This window comes from Dermacentor andersoni, chromosome 7, assembly GCF_023375885.2.
Source record: "Dermacentor andersoni chromosome 7, qqDerAnde1_hic_scaffold, whole genome shotgun sequence".
Taxonomy (NCBI): Eukaryota; Metazoa; Arthropoda; class Arachnida; order Ixodida; family Ixodidae; genus Dermacentor; species Dermacentor andersoni.
In genome coordinates, this window is record NC_092820.1 from 125,254,495 (window position 1) to 125,275,544 (window position 21,050).

At 44.7% G+C, this 21,050-nt stretch overlaps 1 protein-coding gene across 1 annotated transcript; it reads right to left on the bottom strand.

Moving 5' to 3' along the window:
* Positions 1-301: 301 nt before the first annotated feature.
* On the bottom strand, positions 302-18,184 carry LOC126533864 (maleylacetoacetate isomerase-like). Its single transcript, XM_050181060.3, has 7 exons — positions 18,069-18,184; positions 17,938-17,989; positions 16,804-16,868; positions 12,825-12,905; positions 7,253-7,330; positions 4,877-5,003; positions 302-626 (listed from the first exon to the last, which is right to left on the bottom strand). The coding sequence occupies exons 1-7, from the start codon at positions 18,075-18,077 to the stop codon at positions 466-468; spliced, it is 573 nt and encodes a 190-aa protein (XP_050037017.1). The 5' UTR covers positions 18,078-18,184; the 3' UTR covers positions 302-465.
* Between the last annotated feature and the right edge of the window lie 2,866 nt (positions 18,185-21,050).

Sequence of the window (21,050 nt, forward strand, 5' to 3'; positions counted from 1 at the left end):
GGATGACGTTATGCCCTTCTTTGATGGTTGTCGCCGGATGGTTCAGCCGGAAATCGACACCGCTCAGCAATTTCAGTACCGAGTTACTATACATTTCTGAAACCACAGACACGAACACATGTATCTTCTGTTGATGCATATTTTTTTTTACTGTATTACCCAGAGTACGTCACAAATAACTTCTCTGTAATTCAGTCTTGATCCTCTTTTAATTTTCCTCTCATATAATATGTCCACACTACAATATCGGCCATGTTATATATTGTGGTGGAGCAACACAGCTCACAACTTGGAGCGCAAGTACCTTTAAATCGACTGTTTAATTTCACCAACACATACACTTCAACTTGCTTCCTACTGCTGTTGATCCCCTGGCTCCTTGAAGAGGTCAAATGTGTTTGGAACTCCCGTCGGAGGGGTGTCTGGCTGACACGACGGATCAGCCTTCTTAACAAGTGGGTGCTGCTAAAGTGCCTCGTAAATCCGCCGCAGCGTTGGAAAGCGCGTTAGATCAACGCCGATGCGGTATGCGTTGTGCACTTGAGGTAAGAGGCAGGCATCCGCGAATGTCACCTCATCTCCGAAGCAGTATCGGCCAGCTGTCTCCGCAAGGATGGTTTCCAGGGCTGCAAGTAACGAAGCAAGAACGAAACATAGGAGAATTGTGTAACTGATAATTTTGAATTTTCGTGCACGTGAGCGGCTGCACATGAGATAAGTTAAAGGAAAACGAAGAGTCAGAAGTTCCTGAGGTATTATCTCAAGGGTAGCCAACTCAATAAAAAGAATAGGATTGTAAGTTGGGCGAGTTGGTACGCTAACCCAATTCGCGTTTGATCCGGGGGCACAATTGAGCTAACTTGATGGGAGCCGAAAAGACAACCGGAATGCCATATCTGGTAGCTACCTTCTTGAGGTTATGGCTCACACGGTGCGCATAAGGTACTACTTCTGGTTTCACACGCTCCCTTTCCTTCACGTGCGTTTTCACACTCGCAGCGGTAGTTTTTAGCTTCTGCAGGAGGGATTCGACCACGGAATTTAAGACAGACAGAGGGTAGCCTGCTTTTAAAAGTCTCTCCAGTTGATTCCGTGGTCGAGTCCCTCCTGCTATGGCATTCCGGTTGTCTTTTCGGCTCCCAACGAATTAGCTCAATTGTGCCCCCGGATGACACGCGAAGGACCGCGGGGCCACCAGAAGCAACACGCCAAACATTTCAGGGGCTGTGTTGAAGGGGTGGTCTACGAGATACCCCTAGATTGCGGCAAGTCATACGTCGGACAAACGGGACGTTGTATTGATGACAGACTGAGGGAGCACGCTAATAGTATCGGTAAGTGTGACAAGGCGCATCTTCCTGCGCACTGTAAAGCCTGTCGTTGTACGCCATGCTTTGAGCGAGTACTGATTCTTGGTACAAGTATATGGGCCAAACGGCAAGGGAGTTGTTGGAAGCGTTTTGTATTAAAAAGAAAGGGTCTGGATGTGTCAGCGATACATCTATCGTATTATATTCCGCAGAAATGTGCTTTATCTAAAGTATGTGATCATGACCATGTTGTTCTGTCAAACCTTGACTCCCTGCGCATGAGCGAAAGCTGTCTTTTCTTCTATACGTTTCTTCAAGCTGTCATTAAACAGTTGGTAGTTTAATTGGCGCTTCACTGTCTTCCTTTCTTTTGTCCCTTTGCAAGAAATGTATTTTGCGCCACAAAGTATACCTAGGAAAGCTAAGCACCAACTTGCCCAAGAAGAAGTCCTTTTCTAATAGAAGAAGTTGGATGGCACAAAATATTGCTTGAATTAAGCGGACAGCATAGGCCGTATTCGCTCGCATAACGAAAAAAATTTTCCCCCAATGTTGACGCAATTGAGGGAGTGCGCTCATTAAGTGGGACTTAATTTGCAGCATTATTTTTTTTCTTGGCCATGACTAAGCCTAATCTACGGTGCACTAAGATTACGTATACCAATGCCAATACCAATCAAATCAAACAGAGACGGAAGTCGATCAGAGACGGAAGACGATCGAGTCTTTTCTCTCACCTTGAGGACTCTCATTGTGAACCAGAATATATAAACGACGAATCTAAACTTCCAGCCATACGTTTAGGGCACTTCAGCTTCAATATAGCACTGTCCCTTAACACGCGGTCCTCTGTGGCTTCAAGCGAGTTTGAGCTGCTAATTCTCATTAATCTTTTTATGACAGTGTCGGAAAAAATCTTTCACGCTGGACAAGTCTACTCAACCATTTGTCCACTTACCATCATCGAGGACGGCTCTCCACTGTCACCCTAGAGCACAGATCCAGGCACGATTTAAATATTTGTTAAATCTCTTCCCTCCCTCTCTCTCTCTAGGCTCCACGCACATAACAGCTCCACAAGCCTCTAGCTTCTTAATCTTTCCTCTGACCTCAGATGATGATCACCCTGGATTACATGAAGGGCATCGTCCAGCCGCTGCTCACCTTGAAGTTTGTAGTCGGAATGCCCTGCTTTCAATTGCAAGTCGACGAGCACAGCCTGTCTTTCACGTAGGCTTCAACTTTTCGTGCTACCACCTTCGATATAGAATACGCACTTCATCGAAGCTGAAGTACTTGACCGATGCGCGGTTGCCATACACCAAAGCACCTCTCAAGCTTTCAGCTTGAATCCAGTGACGTCGCTTGCGTACCGCCCCGTTCTGGCATAGAGTCCGATTACTCCTTGCCTGTGTCGACACGGCCAACGGCGCGGAAAAAAGGAGGAATATTGGCTTTCCGCAGGGAACGCCAAGTGGTGCTAGGGAATATCCGGCGATGCGACATCCGTGGTCGCCCACCATGATGATGATGATGATCATCATCATAATCACCATCAGTTGAAATCTAAAAAATAGGCAAGCGTTGGCGGTGCCAAGTGGCAGGTGCGATCATTGCGAGAAGGTGGTGGCGGTGGGCGGAAGAATATTTGGTGACCAGCTAGGGAAGTGCATTAATAAGCGAATACGTCCATTAGGCGAGTAAGTACGGTATACTGTCAGATGTCCATACGACAGAGTTGCATGAATATTCGAAATTTCAGATATGAAACAAATAGGCTGTGTCAATGATTTGTGTATATTATTCGAAATATTTATATATTACTTTTTCCATTATACAATAATGGTTATTAGTTCTTGTGATGTTTAAAGAACCCAGGAGTCCACTACGAACCTGCTGATTTGGCAGGTAAATTTACGTAAAGTATTGCTTTAGTATTGAAGACATCAGTTTGCAGACATCAAGTTTTCATTAGAGCGAGGCTTCCTTCTAACAAGAAAATATTCAATTTGCTTCCTAGTCAATTCGTTTAGAAAAATTTACTGTTTGAACCTCTCGACTGCATAAGTGACATCTTTGCTATGAAACCTGCATAATAATTCGCTGTGCTTGTTCTTCTTCATTAATGACACTATAGCGGGTGTCTTTTTCAAAAGAAGAAAATAGACTTTATAGAAAAAATGGTCCAGCAGATTCGGTTGTGGTGGCCTCAGGTGGCGGCTCGAAGTCCTTGGACTCGGGCGGCACCTTCGGCTTGCCGGATGGCCCAGAGCTGGTCTTCCAGCTCCGAACTTTTGAGAGCCGCCTCCCAGAGGTCGCGACGCCGACGGAGAAGGTCCTCGGCGGCCCCCGCGATATAAATTATTAAAAAATGCCTGTCGCAGATAGCATAATTCTAAAGACCCTTCATCAAAATTACTCGATGAGGCGGGCATTAGTTTTACGAGAAATCAAAATGTTTTATTAAACAATTAACATGCTTATGCTCAATACCTTTTTAATTAATTATTTTCCGGCACATATTTAAATCTATGAATTACAGCCGATGCGTTCGCAAGTCGTATCCAGTTGGAACAAATTCTCTGGACTGCGCCAATTTCAAGATATAAAATTTCAGTGTCAGAAGAAATGCATTGATGTTCCAGTTACTTTGTGCTTCAAAGCATAAAACAACGTTTTCTTAAAAGAAGTACTTATTTTAACAAATACGGCAGCTGTACACGCGACACATGCATGATCGAGTAATAGCTTCCTTCTCCTACACGACGATAAGAAAGTAAGGCGCGTGATTAGTGTGGTTGCAAGAAATATACGCGATAATGCTAAAACATGAGAACTTGTTTCTGGGCGAGTTGGTTGGGATCTAATGAATACATTGTTGCGCCAAAAAAGGAAATTAGAGACTTGGGAGGGAGAGTACGAAACGACAGATTGAGCGCTGAACTTTAACTGATTTTGTTCCCTGCCCTGCTGTAAGAATAAAATCAGTTGAAGTTCAGCGCTCAATCTGTCGTTTCGTACTCTCCCTCCCAAGTCTTTATTTTCCTTTTTTGGCGCAACAATGTATTCATTAGATGCTAAAACATGTTTTCCTTACATGCTGTTTTAGCAATTGATCTCCACTGACCGATTTCAAAGGTGTTTCGCGTAAAATATGACACAATATCGCAGCCTATGAAAGGCATTTGCTGAAGACAGCCCTATCTGCATGAATCATTCAAACTTTTGTGGCTTCAGCGCGAGACACAGATTCCGTAAAAATCTAGCATGTCTTTCTCTGGCACTGATACAGCGACCATATACTGCAAAAAAGGACTTGAGTAACTACGAAAGGCTTTGAATGACACCTGTGAAAGTACTGAGAATGTTCGACTCGATAAATGCAAGAGAAATAAACATCCATTCTTTCGGCGATCATTGCCAAGTCCGAAATTCGTCTCACGTGCAGCCTGCCTTTGTCCTGTCAGTTTTCACATTGACAAGACGCAAAGCACACTGCCGACATGCATACATCCCGGCCTTCCGGTTTAGCTGAAGTTTTTTTTTTTTTTTTTTACCTCACTAACCTGCGAAGCCACGAGTGATGGCGCGGTCGGCCCACTTCTTCCATTCAGCCTTGCCGAGAAAGGGGATCATGCTGGGGCTCTGCAGAGGGTGGACTCCCGAAACGATCAGTTCCACAACCTCTCGACACTGCAGAGGAGGAGTGCGTATTACTGCTTAACCGGACAAACCTAACGTGCTTAAGTGGGGTAATTTGAAGGAAGGCATTGATCTGGGATCGTCGGCCATGTTTTAAACACGAGAACACAGCCCAAGAACAGGAAGAACAAAGAGGGCAAACACCTTAGTACTCAACGTCTCATTTGTGAACTTCGTTATACATGTTCTTGCTTTGTCTTCTTGGATGCAAGCTTCAGTGGAATGCCTTGCAGTTCTGAACTGTTTACGCAACGTATCACATCGTTACGCTTCATGGGTGATGCCACCGCGAGGATGCAGCACTGTTAACACGAACATTTTCTTGTCATTGTAATACTAATGCAACACTATACGTTGAAGAAGCGCTGACACATATTTTCAAAGCTGTACATGCTCTTCCACAAGCTTATCGATCGTACGCGTCACTTATTAAACATGAAAACATATTTTAATTTGATATTAGTGTCAATTGACTTCAAAACGCTGTTTGACGCTATTGACATTATATCTTGACGTCACGACGCAAAACAAACTTGGCTGGCATCGCGTAGTAAAAAAAAGGCTAGGTATTATGACGTCTAACCTATTGCAGGGTTGAAAACTTGCAAAACATGCGTGATGAAGCAAGTACACACACACACTATATATATATACATATATATATATATATATATATATATATATATATATATATATATATATATATATATATATATATATATATATATATATATATATATATATATATAGAGAGAGAGAGAGAGAGAGAGAGAGTACGACGTACGTTAGATTTGCACCGTATATTTCGCTGACGTTTCGCTGGTCCAACAGCCGAAACGTCAATAAATAAGTGAATACAAAATGAATACAAAGGAAAATGTGGTACATATGAAAGAAACAAAATGCAGCGATTAATACTAAAAAAACAATGCTAGAATACAAGAGGTTTCTTTCTATACAAATGTTAGTTAAATTTCCATGAAAAGGTTGTTGTCAGTAGTATTTCCGATATCAGCGGGAAGGTGGTTCCAATGTTTACATTTGCGAGGAGCAAAATGGCTGCGAAAAATGCTTTTTGTGCCATGAATAGGTCCCAACTTTATGACAGTGTTGGAGTGCAGAAATGATGAGCTAAAGGGAAATGAAAGTGAACGAAAAAGTACAACTTGCCGCCGGTGGGAGCCGAACCCGTAACCTTCGCAATACACAACTATCACATTACGCGAAGGTTGAGGATTTGTGTGTGACTTCCCTATCAGTTTTTAAGCAGCAGCACACCAGGCTAAATGTGTGGTTCGTTTGGCACTTCGGGACATTTGCTTTAAAGTCAGGACAGTTGCCAACCGTAGGCACGTCCCGTGCTCTTTTTTTTTTTTTATGTTCCGCGAGCTTACTTTAAGACGGAGAAAAAAACAATTACGTAACAAGTACGAGGTCAGAAGCTGCTGAAGCAGATGCTTTCCAGAACGCTCTACAACTTTCTCATGCAAGTTCTCGCCCAAAGTTATTGCTTGCGAAGTCAGTTGAATAATCTTGATTAGTTAAGCACTAAAGCACAATATAAAGAAAGATATTGTGACTTGCTCCATACAATAGCCAACAATATGCATTCAATAGCGTCCTCCTAGAGCGCCTCGGCATATTTATAAACCTTGGCTAAATTAAACACGAGAACACAGGGGAAATTACTTGTGCTTAATAAATAAAATAAAGAAACTATAAATTAATGGAAATGAAAGTGGATGAAAAAACTACTCGCCGCAGGTGGTGAACAACGCGAAGGTTGTGGGATCGTTCCCCACCTGCGGCGAGTTGTTTTTTGCGAGCCGGTGCCTATCCTCCCTGTTGCACATCAACAGCGCATGCCTTTGCCACGATGAATGTCAACCAATTTGCCTAATCATCAGCTTCACCAAATTAAAAAAAAATTACGGCGCTTAATTAACTTCCAAAAACGGCACAATGCGGGTCACGAAGTTCACCGTACCGGATGGGCTGCGCATTCATTTTCTCCACCTGGGGTTCTCTAACGTGCACACTAAGCATCGTACACGAGCATATTTTTTTTTTAATATTCCGCGTCCACAGGAAAGCGGCCCAGGCCTCCGGCCGACCTCGTCCTCATGCAGAGCAATTCCACATGTCCCCTCAGCCACCACGGCAGGTACTAGACAAAATGCGGTGCTGCGGTTCAGCAAAAAGGGGAAGTCGGTCCCTGAAAAGTTAAATCACATGCTAACCTTGGCCCTCAAATAAGGGTCTGCGGGCAGCATCCTCGGCTCCGGATACGTCTCCTCCAAGTACTCCATGATGGCCACCTGCGCACCAAATGTCAACGGCCTATAGCTGTGCGGTACAGCTAAGAGGGCACACTGTATGGATGGCACCGAAATCAGTTTAGAGTGCTGAAGCATTTTTTTAAACAATCGGCAGCCAAACCTTGATATAACGGATGCTGATGTAACGTAATGTAGAATATAACGTAGTAAATACAAAATACTTCCCCACTAATATCCCCATGCAATGAATATATGCTTAAAACGAATATCAGATATAACGAAGGAAGTTTCGTGTCCAATTTCAGTTCGTTACAACGAGGCTCAGCATTATTTGAATTTATTTTCCGGAAAAACAGCGATTGCTGCCGGAGAAAAATGAACGACCAGTTTATTCTTCAAATTTCGCAGCAAAACCATAGCACATACAAGTCCACACGATATAATGACGTTTGTTTGCGCCATGAAGTTTTCCACCTAAATTATTAGAGTGAAATCTGGTGCGGCAATCATGAGACATGGGTAGCACGTGTATTTGTCTACAGCTGTGTGCTGGTGCCTTCAGAAGTTCTTTTGGATGCTTTAGCTTTCTACATTTCCAAGCAATCACATTTTCTAGATGCACGAAGGCTATAAACTTCTGCGCGCATGCATAATCCCGGCATATTGTTCATTTTAGTGCAGTATTTTGTTGTTGATGATGATTATTATCGAAGTTTATTGACGCAAGGACCAGATGTGGCCAAGGAACGCCAAGCCCATGACAACTGCTGTCATTAATATATGAATAATGAATATGCAGACGTGGATGAAACGCGGCTGTATAAAGGCCTAAAAAGTATTCGTTGAAAGGTGCATAAATATATACGCAATAAAACTAGACCATAAGACATGACATATGCTATGAAAAACGATATATGGTGAACAGACGATATACTAAAGTACGTCGCTACAAGTAGCACTACTGCCTCACCAGGGCCCTTAAGCCCAAGGTCCAGGAGGCATGTGCCGTGCAAGTCGTTACTATCGCAGCAGCAGCCCCTGGTGAGAGGTCGTGCTACGAATCTCGTGGGCATATAACGTGCAATAATTCAACGTCTTGTAAAAATTTTTAAACTGATTTATGGTCACAAATTGGTTCTTCTTCAAGAAACAATACCGGATGAAGGGGAATGTGGCATTGGTGGGCAAAAGGAAAGTGCTTTTTTCGTTCAGCTTCTGCTTCCAGTCCCTCCACCAAGACGTAGAGAACGGTCAGCCTTTCACCACAGCTACCACAGAATGGTAAGAAAGAGAGAGAGAGAGACAGAAAATTTATTTCTTATGAGGTGGCGAAACTTTCTCGTAAGGTGGAACCCTTAGTTGAGGGCCCCAATGGCTCGCGCCACTTCGCGTAGGGGTTTCTCTGCCATGGTAAGAATGACACAACACGTAAGAACGTGTTGTATCCTATTCTCAGTCGACAGAACACGAGTCTGTCGCGCTTTTGTTACCGAAGGGCAATTTCGTACGTGTGGCTTAATTAAATGAAGTTTATTAGAGGTTTCACGGTCCCAGATGGATTGCCAAAAGTTTCTCAGCGGTCTGCGCAAGAAAGGCTTCAAGTCTGTGGGAGAGATAGCTATATGGCGCTGTTACAGGCTCTCGCTGTTATGGATGTAGCAAGTTCGTCTACAAGCATATTGCCCACTATGTCTCTGTGGCCTGGCACCCAACATACTACGATAGATGTGTGTTGGTTACATGCATACATAGTACACAGACATGAGTAAAGGTCATTGACTACTGGATTATTATGTTTCAGTAAAGGCACTAGAGCTCTTACTACGCTTAGAGAGTCTGTAATTATGACATAAACGATAAGAAAGGGGGTTAACCTAGGGGTTCCATTTTTATTAATCATATTATAAGAGGCCAACAAACACTGACACCAAGTACAACATAGGGGAAATTACTTGTGCTTAATAAATAAAATAAAGAAACTATAAATTAATGGAAATGAAAGTGGATGAAAAAACAACTCGCCGCAGGTGGTGAACGACGCGAAGGTTGTAGGATCGTTCCCCACTTGCGGCGAGTTGTTTTTTTCATCCACTTTCATTTCCATGTAATTTATGTGTCCGTGTGCGTGCACTTGATCATGTTATACGTGATCCTGTCTGCTCACGGCGCAGAGCTTTTGCAGACGTCCAATGCTGCTCTAAGCTCAGCAATGTTGAATGGGTGGTTATATAAATCGCTTCCTGTGCATTTTCGGTACAGCGTCTTGTGCTCTTTTATTTCTTTGTGTTTAAGGACTGTTTGTGCATGGTGTGCGGAGCTAGATACATACTGAAAATTTGTTCCAAGAGTGTCTGCCTGGTCTTCTAACCCGTTACCTTGGTTATTTACCGAGGGAAGCGGATGCAGTTCCTGCCCCCTTAGCCTTCTGAGCGCATTCTACAGTTTTGTTTCTTGTGTATAAGAATTTATTCCCGACAGAAACCTCTCCCAGCTTGTTCTCCTAGCCTGCCGTCGCGTGCGCCTTCCCTTCGATTTAAACTGTTTGAATTCAACAAGGTTTCGTGCAGTTAGGTATCAGCGCAGAATGCCCCGTGCTTTGCTTTGCTTCTTCCGTGCTTTTCTGCATTGTTCCACCAGGGAACTCGTCTTCCACATGAACGACCTTTTGTTCGAGGGATGATAAAAGCGGTAAAATATGACACGGCATGATCTATGCTAAAATTACTTATATATTTCGTGATATATAGGTGGATTCCTTAAAGCATTTCCAATTAGCCTCGGCTAGTTTCCAGCGAGGGACATGTGGAGGAGAGCCATGTTGTTTTACTAGGTTTATGGTTACTGGGAAGTGGTCACTCCCAAGTGAATTTTTGATTACATGTCATTGGAAGCCAGGGAATTGAGAGGAAGAGCCAGTCGACAGGTCTGTTGACGCATATGAATTATGATAAAGATTGTAAAATGTTGGTTCCTTATTGAAGAGGTACGCACCAGAGTTAACAGGAACCTTTTCTACAAGTCGGCCTCTCGGGTCACATCACGAGTCTCCCCACAGCGTGTTGTAGCCAAATCGCTGGCATTTAAAGCATCAGAGAGCATTGGGTATGTACGGTCTACCCTGATCTTCATGTACCCTGCCTCAGTGGTCTCAGGCAGCATACTTGATCCGATCGCCCACAAATATTTATGGTTCCGGAAGCTGATCAACGAGATTATAAAAATCGGGTTTTCTGAGATGATAGTTTGGGGGCATGATATAGAACATACAGTGACCCCCCCCCCCCCATTTAATAAAAGGAATACCCGATTTGACACTGCCTCAAAAGCCGTCTGAAGGACAACATGTTGACAAGCTACAGACTTGTCTACAATTATTGCTACACCACCGGGCGACGCGAGAGCATAGTATCGGTGTTTCCGGAAAATGGCGTAATGCCGGAGAAGGCTGGACTGTGTAGATTTAAGGTGTGTCTCTTGAACATCACAGCCCTTGTCGGGCCCTGTGATGCGCGATTTTTCTTTTTGGGGGGCAACCGCAGGAATCTTGCTGCTCCTTAGGCGCTGGCGGCGCCGTCTGCCTGGTCATGTCCATCAGCTCTTACGAGGCGCTGGACAGGCGCTCTTGCGAGCGCAGTGTTTGACCTGAAGACCTCGTCTCCAGAGAAGAGGCCCTCGAGGCCACCAACCCGGAGGTCAATGGCCCCATCTTCTTCGACGATTGCCCCCTCGGCTGCGGCTGCAGCGCTAGCCGCAGCCGAGGGAGCAGATGGCGTCACCGCCGGTTCACTGTGTGCGAGCCGAAGAGCCGCCGAAGCCATCGTGGCGCTGCCCCCTGACGCGCCGCTTCGGCAAAGCTATTCTTTGGCAAGTATACGATACCGGCCACCTGCGGGCCTCTTTAATTTAAATGTTTTCTTTGAATTTAAGTGTAACTATTTCCTTCTCTTTCTTCCACGACTGGCAGGATCACTAGTAGGCGGCGTGCTCCCCCATCGTAGTTTATACAGTGTGGAGCGTTTTCACAGGATTCAGATGGATGCTCGTGGGCACAAAATTTGGCGCAGGTTAGTCGGCCTCGGCAGTTCTGTGAACTGTCGTCGAATCTTTATCATTTAAAGCATCAGAGAGAATTGGGTATGTACGGTATACCCTGATGTACCCTGCGTCAATGGCCTCAGGCAGCACACTTTGTCCGAAAGTTGGAATCGGGTGCTTAATTTCAATCGCTTTTCCGTCACGCCTCATCTTGATCCACTTGACATTGATCACATTCTGATCGCTCCAACCTTCTAGTAGTTCAGCTTCAGTCAGCTCCGTCAGATTAGCGTCGGAAACTACGCTACGGGTAGTGTTCATTGTTCAGTGTGGGGTCACTGTCACTGGAACACCTCGAAATCATATATGTACTAATTAGACAAATTATCGTGTTGCTTTGTTCCAACAGTAGATATACGTTAGCCATCTTTGAGGCTTTATAACCTGGTCCAAGTACCTCAGTTAGAGATCTTGAAACAAGAAAAGTTGAGATTGTTCGTACTTGTTTTTCTGGTTTTTCAGAGTGCGTGACGTGAAATCGGGTGAAGGATTCTTTTTCGCTGCCAAAGAACTCGAAGGCATCATCGGTGTGGGAGCGACCAGGTAGCGGGGGGAAGGAACCAGTCATAAGTGAGCGTATTTTTCGACAATAACGCCAGCCACCCACCGTAGGAAATGCTGCAGTACCTGTGAAACAGGTCCTGCAAAGGCCAGCTGTAATTTACCACTATAACCGAATATGACATAAGCTAGATTGGCTACTCACACAGGATTAATTCTCGATGGCTAGAAAATCGGAATGCAGAAGAAAGGGGAACACAAGAAAGATTAAAAGCGAGAGAGAAAGACGAAGACTGGACACGAGTATAGGAAAAGGCAACTACCGATTTCACCCGGGAGGGTCACTCCGGGGGTGCCGCCTACACTGCAAAATAATTTACACCCTTAAAAGTGAAAAAGGGTGTAAAATATTTTACAGTGTACGTGAAGCCGAGGCTAAAGGGGCGCGTTGCCTGCGCCGAGGGGCCTTGAGGGTCCAAGCACTCAGCATCGGCTCGACCCGCGCGATCCCCTTTTCACTGTACACGGTTAAGCCGCGCATGGTCAGCGTGGGAGGGTCCGACCCGCATGTGCTCGGGTCCGTGGTGTTGCAAAACACCAAACGCCTGCTGACGCAGACGCCCCTGCGGTGAGTATTTTGTTGAAAATGACCAATTTGCAAAAGTCACAAAGTCGTTTGAAGCCAGGGCGCAGTCTAAGCTAATCCATGTGCTTACCATCATTCCGATGCTGGCTAAACCTCCGCAATTGCCTATCTCCCATTATACACTAGCGTTATAATTCCCTCTAATAATTATTGTAGGAAACCAAGGTTTGCATGATGTTATTCAATGTAAGACCAATGAATTATCTTGCACAAAGCAGTAGCTTGTTTAAGCATGCATGGATCCACCAAAGACCGAAAAAAAAAATTGGCGCGGGAAGTGTGTCGCATTACCGATTGGCTGATGGGCTTTCCGTCGGCTAGCAAAACGGGAACCTGGCCCATTGGGTTCACCGTTTTGAATTTTGCAGTTTTCTGAAAGTGAGGACAACATGTGATCAAAGTGACAACACCCAATTAACATCTAAGCGCACTGTATCAGAAGAGATGAAACAGCTTTTTATACCGGGTGTTTCAGCGAACACTAAAAAATTCTTAAAAATTGTCTGCGGCAGGTTGCACAATTATATTCTTTGAGCTGGTCTACTCGAAGAGGTGAATATTACTTGCACGATAAATTGGAATGTATACTAGACTAATGAACAAAAGATAATACTAATTCAATTTATAATAATTACCGTATGGCACATATTGCAATGTTTAAATTGTAACCGGTGAAACTGCAAGGCATATCCACTCGAAAATAATTGCTTAAAATACATCATTTTCGAGATACGCGCCATCAACCTTGCGGTAAACATGCACTGCCATTCGACTTACTTTCTTCGCAAAACGTCATTTTATGCGTTGAAGCACAAAAGTAACTGCACCGCCAATGTATTTCTTCGCAAAGCTCTGGAATTAATATCTCGCAAATTGTGCTATCCTGAGAATTTGTACCAAGTGGATCCGCCTGGCGAACTCCACGGCCAGACGTTGTGTATTGCATAATGTGCCATAAGGTAATTAGTTAAATACGTAATTAGTCCATCTGTGTTCATTTGTCCATTATGCATTTCAATTTACCATACAGGTGATGTCCGTCTCTTCGAGTAGACCAGCTCAAGGACTAGAATTGTGCTATCTAGCAGTTAAGAATTTTAAAGAATTTTTGAAAGTGTTCGCTGACACACGGGCCGGTGTATGTGACTTCATTTCTGGCTATATATCTCTTTAAGTGTAATTAACTTAACTAGTGAGTTTTGTTAATCAACGTAGAAAACATGGTTTTCTCATGAAGTAGGCTGTAGGATATCAACGTAATGAAGCTTACAGTTCCCAAGCAGGCTCATGTGCTGCAGCAATAATTAAGGTTGGCAATACCGTCGAACCTCGCTATAACAAAGTCATTTTGTTTATTAAAGATGAATAAATAAGACAAAACCCCTGTGGTCTTCCGGCGAGTTACCTAAATCGATAAGGTCAACTATTATTTCGTTCCTGAACAGATATAGCAGCAAGCTGCTGTATACATGGCTGGCCGATGGGCAGGAATTCCTCTTGGAACTTGGAAGGGCCCAGTCATTCGATCAGCGTAACGACTGGGCTCTGTGGCCCAGCAAGGGAGATTTTTCGGAGTGCGTATAGACCAGGATATGTACATAGCAGATGGTGTGCTAGGGTTGTGGTAGGTTGAATTGAAGCTGACGGATGTTTTTTTTTTCTTTCAATTTTGTTATCCTTGCACAGCACGCTTTTTCATGTGGACATCAAGGTGCAAAACACGGAAGATTCCTTGAGCGAACATTCATAAAGCGGTCCTTCCGGGACCCCTGGAAACCTTAAGCGAGTCAAGTGCGTGATAAAGAACTTTCTCCACCATAAGCGCACGCCACATTTAGCATAAAGATAATCTGCAGTGATACATTTTCCCCGTGCAAGCACGTAGTGATAGGTCTGTGAAGAGCGAGATACACGAAGCTACAAGAGTGGTTCCTTATCTGTAAGGCTAACCTAGAATCCGCCCATTTACATATGTGTGGATATGACGGTTTGTCAGTTAGTGGAAATCTAGTAGAAATGATCGTTCGAAAGGTGTGAGAGTGAAGTGTGCCAGACCATAAAAAAAGGTTGACATCCTTAGGGGCGTATCGTAATTGTCCCCAAAGAACAATCGTAATCTGTCTCGCCTGCGTTCCCTTCCTTGAAAACTCTGCTCTCGCTACTTCCCTGTCAAGAATGATATCGTGCATGCCGTTCGTGACCTGGAAGTACCAGGTGCGATGCGGTAAAGAAAGGCAAGGAACGCGACAGATGATGATTATTGTTCAGGGACAAGGCGAGCTCGAAAGGCTGTAAACTTCTTTAATGCGTAAGCATTTTAGAGCGAAGCTCCTAGGCGCCCGTTTCTGCGGCGAGCGTCAGCGTCGGCGTAACCGAGGGAACGAGCTCAGCGAAGGATGAAAGAGCGAACGCGGAGCGCAGCGGGAGTTAAAAGACGCGAGGAGGAAAGCGTAGAAGGGTATGGCGAAAAAGTGTAGTGCGGCGGCGATGGGCTACGAAATGGCGCCAGAGTAGCGCGCTCGGTCTGGGAGGTTTGTCGGCGGCGGCTGCTGTGAATCGCGTCCGCGCGTCACCCACGCGCTGCCTCTCGCGATGTCCAGATTAGTGAGGCAGTCGTACCACACTTCGAGTAGTTTGCAACATGCCGCACAAGACAGATTGTCTGCACCAACGAAAAATTTGGAGGGCGCTTAAGCTTCGGCCTTAAGGGCGGAACGCGATAGCATTCAAAGATCCCTGACTGATTCTCACGCTTCCCGGCAACTGCAGCGTATGTATGTAACCATAATGTTTACCGGGAAACGCTCGCGCCGAAGGCTATGCACGAAGGCGGGCTTTCTAGTAGAAACGCGGCCTCTTGCATGGGCCGCGATGCGGCGGAGGTGAGCGCCATCTGGAAGTGTTTCAAGGAAACGGGCGCGCGGCTCCGTGGACTCCGAGATGTTCACGCGCCGGCGCGCGCAAATGGCGGTCGCCGTGGGCAGTCTATATATGGTAGAAACGCTGGAAAATGGGCTTGTTTTAGTTTTCGCGTGACAGAATTGTTTTCTTGTATATACAAATTACAATACGACGCTATCGTGTCTGTAGGTTGCGTGTAAGTCGTACTTTACGATTTTTCTACGCACTTTAGCTTGAGAAATACAATTAGTGCAGTAACTTCCTTGCGCTACATGGAGGGCCTGGGTATGGGTGGTTCAAAAAAGCTTTTGCCGACGCCGGCACCGGAGGATTTTCTGCGACACGGGGGCCTTAACGCTATCGTGTTAATATATCGCGAAATGAAACACGTATAAAACTTCGCTCAAATTTTTGCATTAGGGAGCATCGTAATCGTAAGTAATTTTTTTTTATTTTTTGGAAACTACCCTGTAGAAACCCTTTATGTCCCGTAATGCCTTGCAATTGGGAAATAAGTGCATAATTGCTCAAGTTAAAACATTTAATCATTATAGTAGTGTAACCGTAGATGATTGGTAGCTTCAGAATCAATTAAAAGAACTAGTCACGTCGCCGTCGCCTCGACATAGTCATTTGATGCAATGAAAAGTGTAAATTGATAAGAATAACTGATTGGTAGATGTGGTTTGGCAGAAAAACGCGTTCTGGTAGCCATTAGGCTCAGTTTGTACGATCGCCTTGAAGGGGTCGGATGTGCCGAGACGGGTTCTTTCAATGGCTCTAAAGAAACGTACGCTTGGTGAAACGGCATTGCAGCGTAATAACACTGAACTACAAGGGGAATATCGTAGTTAGTAGAAGGAACAACGAAAACAGCGACTACTTAGCTTCTTAATCATTACATCTAAGCACGTATGCGCATCAGCTTATTTATAATAATTATTATCCTATCTTTGTTTCGACACTCGCCTTCCCCTTTTCTTTTTCAACAGCGGAATCTAAATAAGCACGATAGTAACGAATTATCGGTTATAACGAATCTAAAATTTTCTCGCCGATATCGACATGTGACAAATATATGCTTTAGGATCTATCGCACATAACGAACGTATCTGCGTCGAGTATGCGGCTTCATTATGACGAGGTTCCACCGTATAAGTCTGGAACGGTATCATTCTTGGTGTCATCATCCAATATCTTTTTTTTTTTTCAGATAAACGTTAATTTGTCAAAGCACGCATGCTTCTTCGTACACAGAATTCGTATATATCAGAAGTCAAGCAAATCCTATTTGGGCGTTTAGCTCTAGAAGCACAACTGTTATGTAGTATATCGATCATTGTTTGTCAGAATTTAAAACAAGAATTACCTGCTCCCCATTCGGTTTCAGCTCCACTGGCCGATATTCGAAGTCAATCTTCTTCACTTGTAAGACTGTGATAAACATATCGGTCAACATACAGACGATACACACTTCCCGAAATATGTCTACCTATATATCAACTGGAGATCCCTCTTTCTTCTGTTCCTTTTACTTAAAATAGAACTATTCTTTTTTTTTTCTTTGTGCAGATAGTGCAGTTCTGTCATGTAAGCTAGATTACTTCAAGAGAACACTCACACGACGAATTCGAGTGTACGTTAACTACAATTAACCATTAAAATTCAATAAGATTGCATGATTATAGACCACATATATGCCCCAATCTCCTTCATTGAAGCCGAGTGCAGTGATGATCGAAGTCGTGTCCGTTAAACACAAATGCATCAGTTTCGAGCAATGCATCCTCAAGATCTGCGCCGAAAAGCGCTATGTTAACCACGCAAAGCATCGATGCGTTTCACCACATAATTTCAGGACGTATTTCCCTTGCCTGCTAAATATGACTGTGACTTCACAACTGTAGAGGATGGAAAACTTGGCGAGTGGGTATTGGTGTTCATGGCTAATAACAACAGCGCACTGAAAACGGAGACGAAAGAAGGCGTCGGCACAACACAAGCACTGTGTCTGTGTCTTCATAACTCTGGTTGGCCTCGACCTCGATTCCACAGTGAATGATTATTCTTATAGTGAATTTGTGATCAGCTAATGCGAGAGTAAACAAAGTATAAAAAATCGGCTTCTTCGAGTAATCTAGCTGACGTGAAAGTTTCAGATATGTACTGCAAAGAAATATTGTTTTATTAAGTCACGTGCCCACTTAAAAAATAGTCATGCACGGTGCACGTGATCATATTTGTAGGTTACAGGTAAACTGCAGGATACAAATTTTACTTTAGCGCCGCTGTACATGCTGCGGATCAGACAGGCGTGGCATGGACAGCAGTTAATAAGAAGCACTTCTGACCAAGTTTTGAGAAACCAGCATCGTATTGACAGATATTATCTTTTAGTGCATTGGCATTGTTTGCCCTTGTCGTTTCGCAAAACACGCAACAAGGTATTGCCTAGGCGTACAAAAAAAAACCGCTTCGAGGCCACTGTTTGCATGAAACTCACCAATGCGAACGCGCCAGGAGCAGGAGCCGAGAAAACTGCACAGGAGAACCGGCTGCAATATATAATTTGTTATTATAGTCGCCGGTCATATGAGCTTCAGTAGCGGTGATCAAACTAAGCTCCGAATTCACCTTGGACATGACTAGCGTTCTTGCGACGGGCCAACAACCGCAAACCGCACACGGGAGAAAAAAAAGTCGCAATTGTCCTTCGTTGGTTTCCCGTCAGACACTTGTCTGCTTGTTCGTGCGGTTGGCTTGTTTTCGTTTCTTCGATCGCTTGCTGCAGTGGGGCCATCTGTTGTCGCCCACGAACAGCTGTTTGCAATCAAGATAAAGTGTAAGCGACTTTTTCTGTGCATGTCAATGCACTCAAGTGGGACACGATAAGCTATATCGGTCCTCTTTTTTTTTCTCTCTCGGCTTTTGTCGCTCTTCGTTTTTGACTGCTCGCGACAGTGTGCTTAATTATCTCAATTGAACACCGTCGTGACCAGAGTCTAGTTGTACGTTTTGATGCGACAGTATTATAGGCAGACTTTGCACCATTTTGGAAGCATCGTCGTCTAGCCTAAAAACGTGGGCCAATCCTTGAGGTAGCTATAGTGAATTATAGGGCTAACTAACGTGGGCCGATCCTGGAGATAGTGCAACAGCAAACTGGGCCGCTGTCATGCGATACGCTGCGAATGTGTGCTGCAGAAGATGAACAGTTTTATTGCATTCGAATAACCGCATCACGCAGCGTTTCGCTTGACATAGATTCCAGCACGTATCTTGGACCTGACCCTCAATTGTACCCATATGAAATATAAAAACTATACACCTATCAAGCTCATAAGAATGCTATCGCATACTTTGACGATTACCGGCACCTAAATACTGGCCAAATTTTATTCGTACGTTTTAGGCTGCAGTGAAGAAAGGCGGAAATTGGAGGTCGAAAGTTAATCGATCTACGTATTGGGGGCGAGCTCCACCACTGGAAAAGCTAGTGCCACCGTCGGCGTGACGTGGCATGAGGGATCACGTGGACACAGCGGCCGCGTCGGCTGCTTCGGAAGCGCCGAAGCGAGCTGAAAACGAAAGTTTAAAGTCCCACCTGCGCCGCAGTTCTGATTAAGTGGTGAGGCTTTACCGCCTTGGGTGTCTGCTTGACGTTTGAAAGTACTATAATAGGTAGTGGCTGCCTTTGGAGGTGTGCAGCATGGTAGGCTACTGATCGGTGCCGCAATGCTGGACGTACCCAACGGAGCCCGGTGTCAGCCTCATTCACACGTAGCCGCAGGGCAAGGAGCTGCGTGAAGCTTGGCTGGCGAGACTTAGAACCGGCAGACAGCCGTCGGCTAAAACTCGGGTGTGCAGCAAGCACAGACGCGAGGAACATTTCTGCTACGGCGCCGGGACTGCGCGATGTTCGGTGAGTAGCAGAAAACGCGAACTGAGACGCTCGCCCGCGTCCGCTGCCCGGCTAATGTCATGACGGTTTGGTCTATGAACTTGTTATTCTAGATACTGGCAAGTTCACTGGAACGGAAAGGGGGCGGTAAGACGCACATTAAAAAAAGGCACGGCATATGGTCACGTTTGTGTTATGAATTAATACACTGGATTACGAAAAACAAGCAGAGGGAAATCGCTCGCATAGAAGACCGATAAACATACAGTGCAACGCAACTTGAGAAATAATATTGAAATGTCCAAGAATTTAGAAGACAAAAAAAGATTGAATCATCGCGAAGGCACATCACAGTCGCCGTACTTGGGCGTCGAAGTCTCTATAACGGAATTATTTTTGAACAGTTCTGATAGCGTCCACGCAACAATGGTTGCTAGCGTACTGACAAATGCCCATATGCTGCGGCCTAAAGCTCACGGCATGGTGCAAAAATGCACTCACAGCGAAAGCAAAACATTGTGAGCGGCCATGCATGCAGACGCGCAGTCGGTCGCTGCGAACCCGTGCGATCGCTGCATTGTGGCTCCATCCTGTTATGCCCCATTTGGTTACTCAGACAGACCACTATAAGAACATATTACACATAGTTTACTCTCAGCGTTTGGCTACCTTTCACGCAAGGCGCCGGTTCGGAAGACTCCATCGCGGCGACCACGCGCAGTGGTGTTCACTGTGCGTATTCGGTAAAGAAATAGCGTCTGTAAACGATTCTGTGCTTTCAGTTTGCCCAAGATTATTATATCGACAGTCAAAAACGCCCCTCGTTTTGAGAGTACCTAGATAAATGTCCAGGAGGGCTGCCGCGTGGTGTTTTTATTGAGCGCCATAAGCGAAACCTATGAGGAGCGCGCGGCGTGATCCCTCATACCAAGGGATGCGCGCTTCCAACAGATGGCGACTCCGTAACTCCTCGCCGCCAATACCTCATGAATTTATCTTGGACTCACTGCTGACATTTATTACCACGATGAATAGAAATAAAGTCCTCTCAGCGCTATGCAAGATGTTAATTGTGCAAATCTATGCTGTCCCTCCCCGCTGCATGCCTTTTATATTGTAGACCGCCGAAATGTTGGGTTGGCGCGATGCCATACATGGGTCATTGGAACATACAAAGCGCACAAAACTGCTCCTAAATGGCTCTTCACAAGGTTCTTAAACTGATGCAGATAAGCTGCGCGGAAATTAACATCGAATAATATAGGCATACATCTTTGGCGATACTTTCTCCACGGTTACGTATGACTCAAATAACAATATAAATCTCAGTGCACGTGCTTGTTCACTCGGCCAAAACACGCTTGGTTTAAATGGTTGTCAAAACAATACTTTGCTTGTTTTAAGACAGTGATCAGATATCTTTAGTTAGTACGCGAAATTCTAACCGGTTGAGGATTACCGAGATACCGGAAACGTAAATGGGCGCAGCCAGGTCGGTGACACACAGCACAATGAGCCAAACGCAGGGCTATTGTAGTAACCAAGTATATTCTACTTCGCTTCTGGTGCTAATTTTAGGCAGCGTTGTAATCGTGCACACGTTGCCTTTTTTAAATGTCTTTTCTTTTTCTTTTCGGCAGGAACATTCATGCAACCCGAAAATCTATCTATAAGAAATTGTGGTTCGGCGAAGCGTCACAAGATGTTGCTCTATT